The sequence below is a fragment of the Rousettus aegyptiacus genome, unplaced genomic scaffold (genome assembly GCF_014176215.1).
Source record: "Rousettus aegyptiacus isolate mRouAeg1 unplaced genomic scaffold, mRouAeg1.p scaffold_m13_p_9, whole genome shotgun sequence".
NCBI classification, from domain to species: Eukaryota; Metazoa; Chordata; class Mammalia; order Chiroptera; family Pteropodidae; genus Rousettus; species Rousettus aegyptiacus.
In genome coordinates, this window is record NW_023416312.1 from 18940880 (window position 1) to 18959612 (window position 18733).

The following is an 18733-nucleotide window of genomic DNA, read 5'->3' on the forward strand; positions in this document are numbered from 1 at the left end:
ACACTATATTGAAATGCTTTTAAATGCTGAGATTTCACCTTTAAGATATCTGAAATTTATATCTGAAAGAGTGAAAAGTTCTGGTTTGGGTCATTTATTTATTTGGTAACAATAAACAGTTTTCACCCATAGTCATAGGACTTCTTTCGTGGGTGGTACATTACAATTATTGAGGTCATGTACGTAAACCATAATCACATAAAAGCATTGCTTCTTGCAGAAATGAGTTAATAATATGCAATTATGATGAGAAAAAATAATAAATGATACTCAGAGTTCCATTGTTGTGACTTGTCATCAAATGATGAACCAAGACCATTTTATAAACTCCATCTAATAAAGCACAACCTTGTAATATAAATGTGCATTATAACCATCATTGTTGCATCAATTTCTTTAAAAAAGTGTTTTATTATGGTGTAAGAAATAATATCCAATAATACCACTAAAATATTATTGAGCATCACATGTAAAGTTTATTTTCATGTCCTTTGAGGTATTGTAATAACACACTAAAATCCCCCTCACCAATTGCCAATGTAACAAGTTCTTAGATTTGCATTTTTTGGCAACACTGTTAGCCCCACCCACATTTTTTGGCTCTCATAGCAATTAGCTACAAAAAAGCATTTATTGGTAGCAGCTCAATCTTCATTGCTTCAAAATTAAAATAAAATCAAAACCTAAAAATTAAAACAAAAACCCTTGGTTCATAAAGGCACAGAAACTAAAATATTCAAAGCACATATTTTATATTTAATGATCTCTAAACCCTCAAAAGGAAGAACCTATTAAAAAGATAAAGGAAGATTTCAAAATTAGATAACATTTTAGACCTATCACCCTCCCCTGAACTTCTTAGAGTTATAATAAAAGCTTAATTTCACAAATGTAAAACACACACACCATTAAATCGCTGCATTTTAAAAAGTGACTTTCGAAAGTAGTTCCTAATATGGAATCCAAAGGTACATAAAGGTAGATTGAATTTCCTTTAGAGATGGAGTTAAACCATTTCCAAAAAACAAAACAAACAAAAAACCCCAGAAACTCACATGAACCTAGTTTTGAGAATATATTTACAGATCAAAGATCTTTTTTTCCTCTCATACACTGACAAGTTTATAGTAGCAAGATGGTAAACAGAATTATTTTGTAGAATCAAACTTCAAATTAACATTTTTCTAAAATGCTTTATAACAATTTATAGTAGATATCCTTCTGCATATTTCAGATAATTATAGCTACAAGGTTACTGTCTAATAAAATGTATAGACAGTAACAATTTTAAAGCCATGTATGAAACAATCCAATATAATTTTTTAATTATTATTTTGGGGTAACTACTTAAAACCAATTCTATTACCCTAGGTGCTAAATGATTAGGGCATTCCATTTTTAAACGTTTACCTTTGAAATTTCAGAAACGGATTATTAATGGGATGAGGAAAAGAAGGGTGGTTTTCAAATTAAAAATAACTTTCTCCCAGGCATTGTCAGAGGCACAATTGGTTTTTGACTTAATAGACATCATTACTGACTTAAACTAATTATAAAGTGAAATTCTACTCCATCTTCCAAACTCTTTCTTGGCCTGCAGTTTACCCAACTCCTCTGTTTCTTATTCATTTTTTTTTCTTTTCTACTGCCGTATTTCCTTTAACCTCACTTCAGAAATATACTTGGACAGTGACTTTACCTCCATTCTCTTTAGCATCCAGTAATGTATATAAAGAAATCTGGAATGCTCCTGTTATTTTGCTGTCCTCAATTTGGTGCATTTCCAAGGGCTAGAGGAGTGGATTTAAGCAGCTGAAACTTCATCCTGTGGGAAAATTTAACAGCTGTTTCCATTTACAGCTTTAAAGACCTATCCTGGTTTACAAGCGTTTGCATATGTAGGCCAGACTACATCACCAGAGATTCATTACAAATGAAATTTACACATGTGGGGTGGGGGAGCGCACTATGGAAATGCTGCAGAAACTTTAAAATTCTCATTCCTGCTGCTTTACTGGTTTTCAACTCATAGTTATGCTCCAGGCATGCAACCCTTCATGTCATCCCTCTTGACATTTTGTCTCAGTACACACATGAAGGGAGGTGAAATTTCTCAGATTTCTTAACTGGACGCTTGGCCACACCCCGAGAAGGCATGCCTCCTCACTGCCCCCCACCACCCCTAATTCCTCCTTCCTGAAAGGCTACGGCATTTCTTTTAAATCGGTCCTTTGATTTTTAAAACAAGTTACTATCCTATAATAAAACCGATATCCGGTTGCTGTCCTAAAAAAAAAAAAAAATCCCCCAGCAATATCCATTTGGACCGAAAGGAAAACTTGAGTTTCTGCTTTCCTGGAGAGTCGCACCGGCTCCTCCCTGGGACGCACCCTGCGTGGTCCCCCGCCCTCCCCAAGAGATGGGGCTCCGTTAATGTCCCTCGCTGCACCTCTGCTCAGCGCCACAACTTTCCAAAATCCTGTACTAACTTCCAGAGCACAGCTTCGACGAAATGTAGTGGGTACGCAATACACCCCCACACTAAAAAGAAAGCAAGCGAAGTCATACCAGCGCGGCTCTTGATGACGTTGGTGAATCCGTCCCCAGCAGCATCTTCCCAGGTCTGCTCCGGACCTCTGGGCTGAGCCATAGCCACAAGCCAGGTGCCCCTGCTGCCCCACGCCCCAAACTTTAGGAGACAGGTGGGTCTGCGAGTTCCGCTTGACGCTCTCCAAAGCAGGTAGCTTTCTGAGGGAGCTGGTGCGTGAGGGTGAATTTATCTTTTCCCCAGGCCCTCAGCCAAGGAAATAGGAATGTATGGGGTGCGGGCGGGGCGAGGGAGATGGTGAGCAGGAAAACAGAGAAACACCGACACCTGGGTTGGTTGAAAGGGGCGCTGTCAAAATGTCCAGCCCATCCTTGGAGAGGAGGAAACAGGTGCTGTTCCCAGCTCCTAACTAGAGTGGGCGAGGCCTGAAAGGTGAAAGCTGAGGAGGGACCTGATGGTCAATAAATCCACAAGCAAGTTGGTGACTCGCTTTTCCACGCTGCGCAGAATCAATGCAAAAACAGGAGCAATTAGAGAGCCGCTTGCCAAAAGCAGCACATGAGGTCATGAATGATTTAGCATTGCCACTTATAAGATGACTACACTGAAGGGAAGGGTCACTTGCTTTAGCTATCTGGGTCACTTACACGTGTGTACCCCACCGTTGTAGCCTGATTTGAAAGCACTGAGCCGAAATGGGGAACATAGGCCGAATGGAATCATGTTTCTTAGGAGATTTCGCTAAAGCTACCCACCCTTCCTTCAGTGTGTATATTCTCTCTGCCTGCCTCCTCCATCTCTTCCTCCCACCACTGAGGCTAGAATTAGATTGGACTATAAACAGCTCATATGACTTTATTTTCTAAAAATTTCAGAAGTGACTTTTATTTGGTTAGTGTCTTTACTCCCCCACCCCACCCCAGCACTGCACACATATAATTCATCGTGCACTTCTCCCTGCACTTCTCTCAGTCATGCTAAATTCTGTCCATCACCTGCTAACGAAAAATTAACTTTACAAGAACTTGGTAAGGGGCCTAGCAACAGCTAAGGAATTTTCTTTCTTTTTTTTTCCTGCATTTTCATTCAGAGTAGATTTTGATACTCTTCTAAAACACTGGTTCTCAACCATTGCTAGACAGTGGAATCATCTGGAAAGCTTTACAAAACCCTAATGCCCAGTTTCCACTCTCAGAGATGATGATTAATTGTTCTGGGCTCTCACCTGGGCCTGGGGAGTGTAAATAGCTTCCAGATGATTGCAATGGGCAATCAAGTTTGAAAAACATTGTGACAAGAGGACTTATAAAATCAATTGGGTGCCTTCATCAAGACAATTTTATCAGTAACCCTTTTCCATCCCCATTATAATGCCTTAGATTAAAAACAATATTTTTGCTGTTCTGCTCTCCATTTTGCATTCAGTGGATAATTTCTTTTGACAAAAATGTTGTAGTTAGGTTTAGCTCTAGAATTTCCTTAGATTAAACATAGAATGACTCAGAATGAAGTCTCAACTAGGTACTTCTTAGCTTCAGACTGAGAAATTATACCTATTGAAAAACTATCTTTGTCATTGTTTGCCAGTAGACCTCTTTGGTTTACCAAGTGCATGCTCTTTTCAGATATTTTCTTTCTAAGAAAGTTCTTTTTCTAAGAGGTTCATCAACTGGGAAATAGAGATATAGTTCAACTCCTATTTCAGAAAATAATAAAAGTATGAGAATTGTTCAGAATTTTTTTAACACAAAGTTTGTGGCATGCTCTAGTTTACATTACCATGCTACTATAATCAGAACAGTATTGTATTGGTAGAGGGATAGACAAAATGGCAGAACAGAATAGAGTCCAGAAACAAATCCAGCCAAAGGGAATGCACTAAATATACCATTTCCGTTCAGCCATTAAAAAATTGAATATATAATGATGATGTTTTCATAAAGTTAGACTGCTGTAACTTAAACTATGTAAAAAATAAATTTCAATAAGTATCTAACCACAATGCTGAATACCTGAAACTAATATAATATTGAATGTCAACTATAATAGAAAAATAAATTCCAGATAGGTTAAAGATTCACATATAAAAAATAAAACCAAATAAGAGAGGAATTTATAACAGTTTAAATTATGGGGGCATTATTAAACCAAACACTAATCTCAGATGACTTTAGGGAGAAAATTGTCACTTTTGACTACACAAAAAAATAAATATTTCTATAAAGCCAAAGACATTTTAATAAAGTGAAAAGAAAATAAGATGAGAGAAAAACATTTAAAGCAGACAAAGCCTTACTATTTCTGATAAAATTCTATAAATTGATTTAAAAAGACAATTCAATAAGAAAAAATGAATACATACATACATGGAACAGAAAATCCACAATAGAGGACATGCAAATAACCAATAAACTTATGAAAAGGTATCAACCTTCTCACAGTTATGAAAGGCAAATGGAGATATTTCCTACCCATCAGATAGAAGAAAGAATAAACAGTAAAATTCAGTGTGAGAAGGGAGTGAGAAAAAAAAAGCCATGCTATTCCCTACTGGTGAAGTATTGATATATTTTAAGAAAATATCTGAGAATAGTTATTAAAATGTACATAATCTGTTTCCCATCAGTCACTCCTTAATAATCTATTTTACAGGAATAAAATCACCAGTATATAAGGATATATGTAAGGTTTTCCTATTGAGGCCTTATTTATAAGAACACAATCATTGAAAACGACCTAAATATCATTCCACTGAGAACTCACTGAAGCAATTATATTAAACCAAATAATGGGATATTATGCAGCTACTTTAAAGAAAGGAATATGGTTTGTAAATAAGAGAATAGCTTTATGACCTTGGTATGGGTATTTTTTATACAGGACATAAAAGCACTAAGCTTAAAGGAAAAAGTTGTTATAGTAATAAAAACAATAAATTCTATTCATCAGAGGGTCTCAGTAAGAGACTGAAAAAGAACATCACAGAGTGGGAAATGATATGTGTATGTATGTAAAAAAAAAATACTAGTACCCTGAGTATATAAAGTACTCATACAAAACAATGAAAAAGAAAATGTAATTTGAATAAAATGAATGAAACCTTTATTAAATGTTTCAACAAAGAGGATTTTCCAATGGTCAATAAAATATGAGATGTTAAACACTGAAAAAAATCAAGATATTAAAATTTAAACCACAAAGCAAAACAACTGCACACCCATTGTAATGGCAACAATTAAAATAGAACAAAACAAAACGGAAAAAACTAAATATTGACGAAAATGTGGTATGATTGGAATTCTAATACATTATTTTTGGGAATGAAAATCTACACAATTCTTTGAAAAACCATCGGCAGACTATACTAAAGCAAAAATTATGCATACTGCATGACATATAAATTTCCACCTTTAGGTATATTCCCAGCAACAACAAAAACATACCTGCAACAAAGACAGGAACAATAATTGCAGTGTTTCCCATAATAGCCAAAATTAGAAAAAAAAAACCCCTCATATCCATCAACAGTAAAATGGATAAAAATATATGGGTATATTTATAGAAATGAATGCAATACAGCAAGGAAAATAAATGGACTACTGCTACATTCAGTAACATGCATGGATTCCGCAGAAAAGTTGAACAAAAGAAACCAAACCCTAAAGGTACATATTCTGTGATTCTATTTATATAAGGATTAAAAGAAGGTAAAACCAATTTGTGGTGATAGAAGATAAAACTTGTTCTCTTTAGAGGGAAGCAGTGATTGGGACCAGGCAACAGGGAAACTTCTGAGATTCTTGTAATGATTGTATCTTGTTCGGGATGATAGATATACCTATTGTTCATTTTGTAAAAATTAATTAAGCTGTGCATTTATGATTCATATATTTTTACGTATATTTCCATGTGAAAATCCATTTTTAAATGTAAGTGTGGGTTAAACTTACATGTAAATATGTTCAAACATATCTGTGAAATATTGTTATATAAAACAAGAAAATTATGTTTATATTTATAGTGTCTCATTGAAAAATAAACTATATGACTGCCTATACTGTTTGTACAGGCAATGTAGGAAAAGATATATGAACACACAAAATGGAAACTATGACATTTTAAAAATGAAGCAAGATTTTGTGAACCTCTGAAATGCTTAAACTTTGAAAGACTGAGATAGTAGGTAGCTAGAAATGTTACTCATTATTTTATTCTTTATTACAAACATCTTGAAAAGTTAATTTGAAGCCTCCCTGGAAATTCTCCTGTGTAGATGATCAAGAAACAAAAAAGAAATCATTACAATCTTTCTTGTTGCAAATTTATACTGTTGTATTTCAACAAATATAAAAGAGTTCTTAACATTCTCTTAGTCAAAAACTTTGAAGTTAGAGAGGTTAAAATACCTCTCTCTAGATGAGCCAGTTACTTCTAGGTAACTCCTTAAGTGGCCCATAGAAATGTCAGCTATTGTTCACTCAGGGTATTTTCCCAAATAAAGGAATTCCATGGATCTATGTTTGGCTTTCAATTACACCAGAAAGTATTTGCAACTAGAAAAATAACAGACATTCAAATAATATTATGTCAAAGCATTTTTGATTGCTAACTAAAGCCATTTATTTTATAAACAGCCCAACTAAAATATGAACAACATGGTATGATTAACTGAAATTCCACCACTTTAATTCTGAATAGGCAGTGGCATCCTAGAAGATCTCAAATATGGCAGGCACATCTCTATTATACTAAAAATAAGCATTTTGTGTAGTTTTCTTAGATGATAATATTGAAACACATTTTAGATGTATATTTTATACACTGTCATCACTGTTATATAGAGGTACCATTGATTGCAAGAGAGAACTTTCATGAATCAAAATGGCTATCAGTTGGTTTTCTCTTAACACAGATCTTTTAGAAAACACAGTTTGAAATAAATGTATTTTAGAAATGCAGAAAGTATTTTTTCCCCAAGGATACTGGAAGTTGAGTTGATATTTTTAGATTCCTGTCATGGATTCTGAATATTTTTTTTTAAGAAACATTTTCTACACAATCAAGAGTAATTTGAATCACTACACTTTCCCATTCTTTTTGAACATTTTTTTAGGGATCCCTTTGAAATTTTGTACTACTAGAATAATCTAAATTTAAGCACTTTTTTCTGGTATGTCCTCAGACTAGGAGTGTTTTAGAAGGCACGTTACCTTGACATTCAGGATGTATTGACACTAGAGCTAAAACCTAGGTTTTAGACTTTTCTGTTCACCCTCTGAATGTTCCAATATCCCATGCTGCTCAAGATCAGTTTCCTAGGCTGATTTAGTAATGAGGTTAATTTTCCTGATGCTGGTTTTTAACATAAAACTGAGTCCCAAGGGCGGAGGCTCCCACAAGCTTTTATATGACTCTATACCAGAAGCAGACGCTATTTTTTTTGTTGTTGTTGTTCATATAAACTCAACACACATCCACATACTACAAGAGACAAACATGGAGGTTTTCCATGTGTCCTCATCATAAGCACTCCAAAAGAAGCAAATGAGTGAGTTTCTTCAAATGGTTTCTGGGCTCCTCAGATGATGAGCAAATAATAAGTCCACCTCACTATCTCTGTTAATTGACTCTCTTGCAGCCCCTAACACCTCAACTCTAATTTAATTGTAGCCCTGTGTGATATTGATGAAAGACCATTTTCTTGTGGATTATAATACTAACACTATATAGTTCATGACTTACTTTTATAGAATGGTCTTGATACAGTTCATTTTATTAGAAAAATTAGATAAATACATATACAAAAAAGAGAGGAAAACATTATAAAATAATTACAAGTGTATCAGAGGCTGTTGATGTCTCATATATCCCCTTGGCATATACCATTCCCACATGTACTCATAGCCTCTTGCTTTTAGAAAGAACAGGCAAACTTCTGCCTGAGGGCATTCTCTGTCCTTTGAAGTATACTAGGCCTGTACTACGAGTAGGACACACATATCAGAAAGATGATACCCAGGAAGCAGTTTGCAACCAATGACAAATGGGAATTGCTGAACAGATATTCCGACTTCTTGCCCCAAGATAGGAAACTGAGACAAATATTCTTTACCATCTCCCAAAGGTCTCCAAAAAGATTGATACCCAGTGGTCCATGGCAGAAACTTGTTTGTTAACATGTGCTATATTAGTTTCCTTTCTTTACCTCTATCACTTCCCCATTTCCCTACTAGTGCTGTCACCTCCCAAATGCATCATTTACTTTTCAATTCTCAGGACCTACTTCTAGTTATAGCTCTACCATTAAATTTCTATGTGGAACTTCTGGATGTTATTTATTTATCAAAAGGCTGGAATAGACTATTTAGTAACTAAAATCACAAGGAGTTCTAAAATTATAATTATTTAAAGACAGTATTTGCAAAAAAAATATCAAATGCATAAGATAACGAGATAATTGAGGAAGAATAAATCTTTTTTGAGGTAAAGTTATAGCATAGCTGTTTTCAGAAGTTTGTAATGTCAAGTTAAAAAGGCCAGCCTAACTTACAACAGGAAGAGGCATACTAGTTTCTTTTTTTCATCATTACCATATCAAATTTATTATTCCAATGGCACTAATATTGCTGGAAGTGCTCACAGTAGTGGTCTCCTTCAAACTGGTCTATAAAAATAACAAATAAATTTGACATGGGCCAAGTCACGAAAGAACTGCCAATCATACTTTCTTTTTTCTTTATCTCAGAAGGAGGCCAAAAAGAACAATCACCAAATTCTTCTACAAATTGATTCATTTTTTAAAACATACCTAAGTTTGTGTCCAAATCTGCCTCTGAACCACACTGAACCTCATTTTTCCTTTATCTATGTGGCAGGCTGCATTTCCAAAAATTACAACAGCAATATTTTTGGCTCCACGTGCATAACCAGGACCTTGGCAATACCCAGTCAAGAAGCATAGCCTCCTTTCTCTTCCCTTGGAAATGGGGAGGCCTTGGTAACTGCCTCGATAAATTTCAGGTGACTGAAGTATGTTGGGTGACTTCCAAAATTAGGTCATAAAAAGTGATAAAGCTTCTGCCTGGTTGTCTCTTTTGGGATGCGTACTCTAGGAACCTGGTTCCCATGCTGCGAGGAAGCCAAGCAGCCAGATGGAAAGGCTATGTATAGGCATTCTGACCACAAACCGAGTAAAAGTCTCAATTAACAGACAGTGTCAACCATCAGACATATAAGTGAGGAGGGTGTGAGTCTTTAGATAATTCCAGCCATCAACCTTTTAGTCACTCCCTATGATATCATGAGGAAAAGCTCAGCTGTTCATGTCAAACTCTGCCCAAATTTGCAGATTCATAAGTAAAATAAATGCTGTCATTGTTTTAAGCCACTACATTTTGAGATGGCTTATTATACAGCAATGTATTATGAGAACAATTGGTAAAGTGAAAATGTTACCCATAAGAGATGTGAAAATTAATGAAATAATGAATTTTGAGAGCAGTTTGTTAGCTGTGAAATGCTACAAATATAAGAAACTGTTATTTAGTTCATGCCTCTATAGAATTTACAATACATAGGACATATAAGGCATACACATAAATGTTTGAAAAGTGCCCTATGAATGGTTTAACAAGATGCTATAAGAAACTAAATGGGAAGAGACAAATTCTGTACATGACAATATTAAGTATGAGAGTTTATACAGTCAACACATATTTCTCTGCATTTTATACATATATTTGAATTTGTATTCAAATTGTCTATCTATATACGATCTAAAACTGAACAGATTTGATGTGTGACAAGAAGTTAAGTCTTTCAGACACTGAGAAAATATCCTTTGTAAACCCATAGACAACTTATCAAGTCCCATGGTTTAAAAAACAGTGATTTCCGAGCTCCAACACTTCCCCTGAAATCTAGACTTGTGATTGAACTGCTTATCCCATGTGTCTATTTAGATATCTAAAAGCCATTTCAAGTTTTTGACTGCCCTCACTTACCTGTCAATATGCTCTTCACCCACCCCAGTTAACAGCTCCATCATTTACCTAGTTGTCTAGGCCTGAAACCTAGGTGTCATCTATTTCTCTGTGACACCTCATATCAATTCTCCTCTCACATGCCACGTCAATCTATTTTCAAATCCTGTGAGCTTTACTTTCAAAATATATCTCATATTATGAAATTCCCATGACTTCTATTACCTTGCTCTAAATCACCATTTTCTATCATCTGATTACTGTATTCACTTCAGTGTTGGTTCTACTCTTGCTCTACAGCAGACATGTTTCAGACAATAACCAGATTGATTTTTTAAAAATATTTAGCAGATCACATTATGTTCATTCTTAATTCTTCCAATGGCTTCTCATCACACTTGGATTGAAGTTCTACTTCTTTGAGCTTATTTCCTACCACTCCCTTCCTTCACTCACTTTGTTCCAGCTATAGCTATGCCTTCTAAAATATTCCACCCTCAAATATATGGGATTTGCCTGGTAATTACCTAAATCTCCAGAAAAAGACACAGATGATTCCCCATATTGACAGTGAGGCTAATTTTTTTCCAATATCTAATTCCTGCCTGCTTTGCTTATTTTATTTGATGTGTACTTAGGTATATATGTACAGTACTGGGGATACACACGCACACACATACGCATACATGCTAGGCACTGTGCTAGGTGCTAAGAGTACAGTAGAAAGTACATATTTTTGTCTTAGAGGAACATTCATTCTTTTTAGGAAGATGGAAAAGCATTGATCAAATAATCACATAAACAGATATAAACTTGCAACTGTGTCAAGCAAGGTGAGATACTTATTGCTTCAGTTCCTATAAGAGCAACACCTGAATTCTTTGGAGAGGGAAGGGAGAACTTCTCTGAGGAAGAAATGATTCTCTTGAGATCTGTAGATAAGAGATAAAAATAGAAGGAGCTCTCTTTTAAAGTCCTTTCTATTGGCCTATTCATAGTCCCCCTCTGAATACAAAATACACATTCCAATGTCAATGTGTCCAAAACATGGGTCTTCATCTTTCCTACTTACTTTCATCAGATCTGCTCTTCCAAATGCCTTTCCCATTACTGTAAATAGCCATACCAGCATTCCAGTCTCTCAGGTCACAATATTTAATATTATTCATTCATCCTCACTTTCTCTCTCACACCTCATCTTTAAAATATATCCAGAATCCAACTACATCTCCCTACTTCCAAAGCTGCTTCCCTGATTCAAGCTATCACTATCATTCTCCTGACTTGTTTTATACCCTTTATATGTTTTGGGGTTATGACCCATTAATGAGTCATAAAATTAACATATTTTGTGCTTTGTAAACAGCAGTAAAACAATGGGAAATAGAAAATAATAGAATAGAAAATATTGAATTGTATAATGTATAGAAAGAGCAAATACTGTTTTGTAAAAAAATATTTCAGTTTTATTTATATATATATATGTGGACATATATACATATATATCTATCTGTACATGTGCACATATGTGTGTGTATATCCTGAATTTCAATGAAAAAAATTTTCTCAATGAGTATCAATTCAAAAAGTTTTAGAAGTGTCATGGAGTACCCCTTCTTCAACATTTAGCCCCACTATAGACTATTCTCGAAATATCAACCAGAAGAATGTATTTTTAGACAATAAACTTTAATTAATTAATTAATTAATTAAAAATAAGGCAGATAAAGATACTCCTCTATTCAAAATGTTTAATGGCCTCTTATTTCATTTTAAATAAAAGCCAAGTGTAAATTTACACAATGGCCTGTATGAGTCACATATTCAGCTCTCTGACTTCTCCCTTTCTCTCTAAACTAATCTCCTACTACTCCCATTCTTGCTCACCCAATCCAGTCATTCTTGTTGTTTTTAAAATACTCTCAATACATACAAACCTCAGGACTTTCACACTTGCTATTTTACCTGTCTGGAAGATACTTCCACTTACATAACTTTATGTCTTGTTCCCTCATCTCCTTCAGACATTTGCTCACTTTTTCATTGATGCTGTCTGTGACCTGCCTGTTTAAAATTGATATCACCCACCTTACTGACCAAGAGTCCCCATCACTCTTGCCTACTTTATGTTTCTCCATAAAACTTACAATCTCTGACAAACTACACATTTTACTTAATCTGATTATTTTCTGTCTCCCTTGACCCACCACAGAATGTCAGCTACATAAGTATAATAAAGGTAATAGATATTCCTTTAGGTAATAAAAAATATAAATAATAAATTATTGAACAGACGGATGATTGGTGGATGGATGAAAGAATCAATGAATGAATGAAAGAACAAGTGTTCCAAGGTTCAGCTGGACAGTGGGGCATATCTTGGAACATGGCCTAGCCCATGGCTATAAGAAAAAAATAAATAGAGGCCAGTCTAGGAGAGGGGAGGGAATGAGGTAAGGACTAAGATAGAGGGAGATGGGGCCAGAGAGGTATTCAAGAGTTAAGGGAGTTCGTCTAGATCCTAAAAGCACTGGAAAGCCATTGAAGGCTTTCAAATTTAGGAAAGGGGTGGAGACGCCAAGAACAAAGAATGATGCCATGACTTGATTTGCATTTTTAAAATATAGGGAAGTTTATTTAAGGATAAGCTTCAGGTATTCTAGTGAAACCAATTGTACATCTCATCAGTTTAATCTAAGTGTCTTATCCTTATTTGGATCCAAAGTAGTTTTAATTGCATTTCTGGATTGGTCTTTCTCTTAGGTTTATAATTCATAGGCATTTGAGAAACCTCTGAAATTTATGCTTCCAGAAATCCTGAGAGTATAAAGATCACGGTGCTATTCCAAGAAGAGATGTAGTATCTTTTTGAGGTTTATTGTATGCACTCTATTAAATAAGATGAGTCAGATGTTATGAGTTTCAATTACAAGTTTTTTCCTAGATATTATGAAAGAGTATAGCATATTTGAAGCACAGGCTTTGGGCTCAGTTGTAACTTTATTACCCAAAGAACTTTTTATATTATTCAAATTTAAGTATAAACCTCTTAGTCTTTTACTTATAATTGAATGCTTAAAAATGCGAAAAAAAATCAAAACACATAATTCCACTTTAGATACAAATTCTTACTAAATTTAATACACACACACACACACACACACACACACACACACACTTAGCCTAATGGGGTAAGTACAAAAAATATATACTGTTTTATTTTTATTGTATTAATGCAGTAATGAATTTAAAATGAATCTGATAATATTGTAACATAAAAAAGTTGTCTTTAATTAAAGGAGAAATAAATGGGCAGAGTCTAATAAATAAGTGTTTGATTTTTTATTTTTTTTTGTAAACAAGTAATCCGAGTAAGATCCTTTGGGATATTTCAAGATACTACTATGGACTTGAAGTTACTTTCAAATATTTATGACTATAAATTACTGTAGGAAATACATTTTATTTCATATAATGCACAATAGAACACACGAACATACACACACACACACACACACGTATAAAACTGAATTAAAAGTCTCACAAAACTATAATTACCCTTTTCTTTATAAGGCATGCTAATGCTTCCTATTGTATTGTGCCCCGTCCTATTTCATTTTAAAGTAAATACTGGCTACAAACTACCAAACTGATTTTACAATGCATTTCAACTCATAATATGTAAAACCATCCTATTCAGTAATGGGTACCCTCTGCAAATAAGTTGTTGGGTGAATTTTTATAAACTTTACACAACAAATGTTGAAATAAAAACAAGAAAATATCTGGTTTTATTTTACCAGTATTCGAATATTCAGGCAGGTATTTACATTCTTCACATTGATAATGCTTATATTGACACAGAAATAGATGTGTAACTGCTGTTCAAACAGCCTCAGCTCAAGGGCAGTCATGCTATGCTGCAAAGAAAATCTGAAGGACTTTCTTTTCAAATTTTTATTTGGAGTTATGTGAATCATGCTGTATTATCTATCTTGACTCCAGAAATCCTTTAAATCGTTACCCACATTTTTAAAAGTTTTATTTCTAACTCTATTAAGGGTAATTTATCAGGAAAAATTTCAAATACTAATTTCAATACTGCACTATCAGAGTTGAATAACTAAATATGGCATGTATGTGTCCTGTATATCTATGGTTACTATTATGTTGTACTTTGTAAGTTATTCTAGGAGTTTAAAAATAGTAGTGTGTAAAGGTGACTGATGGGAGGAGTTGATATAAATTGGCAACAACCCAAAAGGTTATTAACTCATCTGTCCCAGTAGTATATACTGCACACTATCTGCAAATATCTGGGTCCACCAACAGTGAACTAGGTGGGACGAAAGGGACCCTGGTTAGCTATACCAGCAACCACAGAAGATCTCACATAAATACACCACTGAAATTATCCAAGTCTTTATCCCCAGCTGTTAAAGAAAATCTATAGCTTCTGTTGAATTAAAGGCACATTTTAGACCTAGATGTATAACCTAAACATTATTTTAGATCACAGCAAACTGGGATAATAACTCTATCTGGCCAAGATATGAAATTCAGCTATAAGGTTGTTGTGGTACTGTTTTCTTAAACCTTTTTATTCGAAATGAAAAACTACCATTTCAAAGCTGCAATTGAGTTTTCAGAGTCGCAGGAATTGAAGGCTGATTGTTCCATTGTTTGGGGAAAAATATAAACATCTGAAGGGATCTTTTAGTTTTACAAATGCAAAGCCTGCACCATCTTCGGAAATAAATTTAAAATCCTGTGGTTTTCCCAAAGTTGTATAGGCAGTGAACATGTGATTGGCTTTACATGGATTTAAAATTCACTATGTGAATTGGTGCGTGGTCCCTTGTTTGAGTTATTTATTTCCTGCAGACAAGGAAATGTGAAGGAATTGGATTGCTAGAAGGACTTAGGGATAGACTCCTCATCTCACATAGCAGCAAACTGTAAATACTGACAATATAGGCTACTGATGATTGGACACTAGTATTAGCAGAAGTGAACACATAGAAAGGATGACTTTACTCAGATAAAAGATAGCAGTAGCAAGGCAAGAGTGTGGTGGATCAGAATTAATTAGAGAATAATTAGAAGAATGTATTAATGTCCTAAGGCTACCATAAGAGTTACCCCAAACTAGATGTCTTAAAACAACAGAAATTTATCCTGTCACAGTTCTGGAGGCTACAAGTCTGAAATCAAGGGTTGGCAGGACTATGCTCCCTCTGAAGCTCTTAGGAAGAATCCTTCCTTGCTCTCTTTCAGCTTCTGGTGACTACTAGCAATCCTTGGAGTTCCTTGGTTTGCAGCTGCATGCCTTCAATTTCTGCCTCCATTGTCACATGATATTCTCTCTGCATGTTTCTTTGTCCAAATTTCCCTCTCTCGTATAAGGACACCAGTCATTGGAATAGGACTCACCCTAACTGAGTATGGCTGCATATTAACCTGAATATATATGCAAAGAGTTTATTTCTAAATAAGGTCACACACAAGTGCTAGGGATTAGGACTTGAACTATCTTTCTGAGGGTCAAAATTCAACCCATAAGAGGGGTGGGGAGGTAAGTTCTTACATGAATTTGTCTTAAGATAAAAAACAAATCAATTTATATATGTAAAAGAAGTCTGATTTATTTATTTATCCAGACTGCTGAGATCTTAATATGCAGTATATATAGATGTTCAATAATAGAATCTATGTCATTGATTCTCAGTGAGACCTCACCAAATAACTGGGTAGTAGAGTTTGAATGAAAAACATAAATAAAAAAGACATTATATGAACTAAATGACAGCCTTGTCAATTTTATGATGCGACTTGGAAAAAAATTAGTATTTTGTAATTTTCAAAGTACTAGAATTCATTTTCCTTTTCAAGAATAGAGAATTACAGGTTTATCTTTATATGAAAAAAAATAAGGATTAAATATTAACCATTGTCCTGAAGGTACTACCGACAATGGAAATTCATCATTAGTGATTTTGTTCCAAAAAACTTAACATAAGTCATACTGAGAAGTATTTATTGAATTATCATATGTCTATAGCATAGTGCCATGTCGCTTGGGGAGTATGACCCTAGAGATTATTATTTTCACTTAAGAAAGCAAAGTTTCATAGAGAAGTAAAATAAGTTGAAAGTTACCACTTCAACAGCAAAGCTGGAACTAGAAGGAACATCTAATCTAAATATTGTTTTCATATTTTAATCATTATTAAGTAGGCATTATTTCATAAAAAGTCTCATGATTTTTTCATAAATTATATTCAATATTTACCATACTTAAATCATAACAATATTATAGTATTTAAATACACTCAATATTTAGAGTATTTAAATCATGACACAATTATTTATTAAAACTATATTATAATATCCAGTGCCCTCGGTGGTGCCCCGGATCTGTCTTTTGCTTCAACAGTGTTTGGACGGAACAGACCCAGGGACGCCCCTTCTTCCAGCCTTCCACCACCCTCCAGCCTCTTTTCCAGGCGCAACCTTCAGAACCTTCTCGACTATCCTTGGCCTTTGAGACCAGCTAACACTGTGTTTTGAGCTTAATTCTTTATTGCCGAACAACTATGAGCTCTCAAAACCGTCGGAATTATTCCACCGAGGTGGAGGACTCAGTCAAACGCCTAGTCAACCTGCATCTGCAGGTCTTCCACACCTACCTCTCTCTGGGCTTGTATTTTGAGCGCAACAATGTGGCTCTGGAGGGCGTGGGTCACTTCTGTGAGTTGGTCGAGGAGAAATACAAGGGTGCCAAAAGTCTCTTGAAGATACAAAACCAGCGTGGCAGCCGTGCCCTCTTCCAGGACCTGCAGAATCCTTCTCAAGATGAGTGGGGTAAAATTCAGGATGGCATAGATGTCGCCATGGTCATGGGGAGGAACCTTAACCAGGTCCTTTTGGATCTGCATGCCCTGGGTTTTTCCCACACAGACCCACACTTCTGTGACTTCGTGGAGAGCCACTTCCTAGATCAGGAGGTGAAACTCATCAAGAAGATGGGTGACCACCTGACTGACCTCTGCAGACTGGCTGACTCCCAGGCTGGGCTGGACAAGTATCTCTTGGAAAGACTCAACCTTAAGCATAACTAGGAGCCTTGGAGCCCAGAGGCTTCTGAGGGTCCCCTCTGCATCCCCCTGGTGTTGGCCTTGTGCCTGAGCCTGACCCTGCAACCAATAGGCAGCCTTCTAACCATCCTGGAACCCTCTACCATGCCTTGGACCAAATTGAAACAATAAAGCTTTTTGCAGGGGAAAAAAACTATATAATAATAGAAAAAATCTTGATAAAGTTTAATTAATAATTATCATGTGCAAAGTAATAGTTTTTTTCATAGTACTCAGAGTACTGGTTAAAGATTCGGTGGGACTTTGGTGAGCAAATCTTACCACTGACCTCCCCTCTAAGAGTTCCTGACAGATGAATGTCTACCAACAGTGATAATGATGGTGATGATAATAAATACAATAGCCAAGTTTAAAATGTACTATTTTATTGATAGCAAGGTAAAAACTCTGTAATGTAGCATTTCTCTGGTAATCTGCATGGGTACATGTGCCTTAGGCTTAGAAACCAAGGTAAGGCTTTCTATCATACAACCTTTTCAAATCTCACTCCACACTTCCAACCTGACTCAGGTCACTTTACTCAATGAGATAATGAGACAGAACAGTTTACCCTTTAGGGATATAAGACAGATTGGCACACGGAAAATGTAAAGTATAAGATAAAGGCAGCATATTAGAGCTCAATAATTTTTTGCGTATTTCTGGCTACTTATTTATCCACTTGGATAAACTCAGTCTCTTCAGACAGCAGGTGACAAAAACAATTCATAATCCAAAACAATTGACAAAATCCATCTGCAAGGGTTTTAAAGCAGCCACAATTCAGTGCAATCTATCAAAATTGCAATTTTTTTTTCACAGAAATAGAACAAAAATTCTAAAATTTGGATGAAACTACAAAAGATACCAAATAGCTAAGCAATCTTAAGAAAGAGGAACAGAGCTGGAGTCGTCATAGTCCTTGATTTCAAACTACACCTCAAAGCTATGAAAATCAAAACAGTATTGTATGGGCATAAAAACAGACAGATCAATGAAACAGAGTAGAGAGCCCAGAAGTAAACCTGCACATATGTGGTCAATTAATTTACAACAAAGGAGCCAAG

At 35.2% G+C, this 18733-nt stretch overlaps 2 protein-coding genes across 5 annotated transcripts in view; one reads left to right on the forward strand and one right to left on the reverse strand.

Annotated features, from left to right (window-relative positions):
- DMD (dystrophin) overlaps positions 1-3000 on the reverse strand; it is a 2254165-nt gene extending 2251165 nt beyond the window's left edge. For 2 of the 4 annotated variants that reach the window (XM_036227209.1, XM_036227214.1), the window contains exon 1: positions 2569-3000. In XM_036227209.1, coding sequence (XP_036083102.1) covers positions 2569-2650 — 82 coding nt within the window. In that variant the 5' untranslated portion in view covers positions 2651-3000. The remainder of the gene's footprint in view (positions 1-2568) is intronic. The other 2 variants (XM_036227208.1, XM_036227211.1) reach the window with 1 other exon arrangement.
- Positions 3001-17126: 14126 nt separating this feature from the next.
- LOC107511406 (ferritin light chain-like) lies at positions 17127-17651 on the forward strand. Its single transcript, XM_036227163.1, has one exon. It carries the CDS (start codon positions 17127-17129, stop codon positions 17649-17651), a length of 525 nt encoding a protein of 174 aa, XP_036083056.1.
- Positions 17652-18733: the final 1082 nt, after the last annotated feature.

What these genes read in the sequence shown, in the direction of transcription:
- LOC107511406 (XM_036227163.1), top strand. Translation starts at nt 17,127, where the DNA reads ATGAGCTCTCAAAACCGTCGGAATTATTCCACCGAGGTGGAGGACTCA.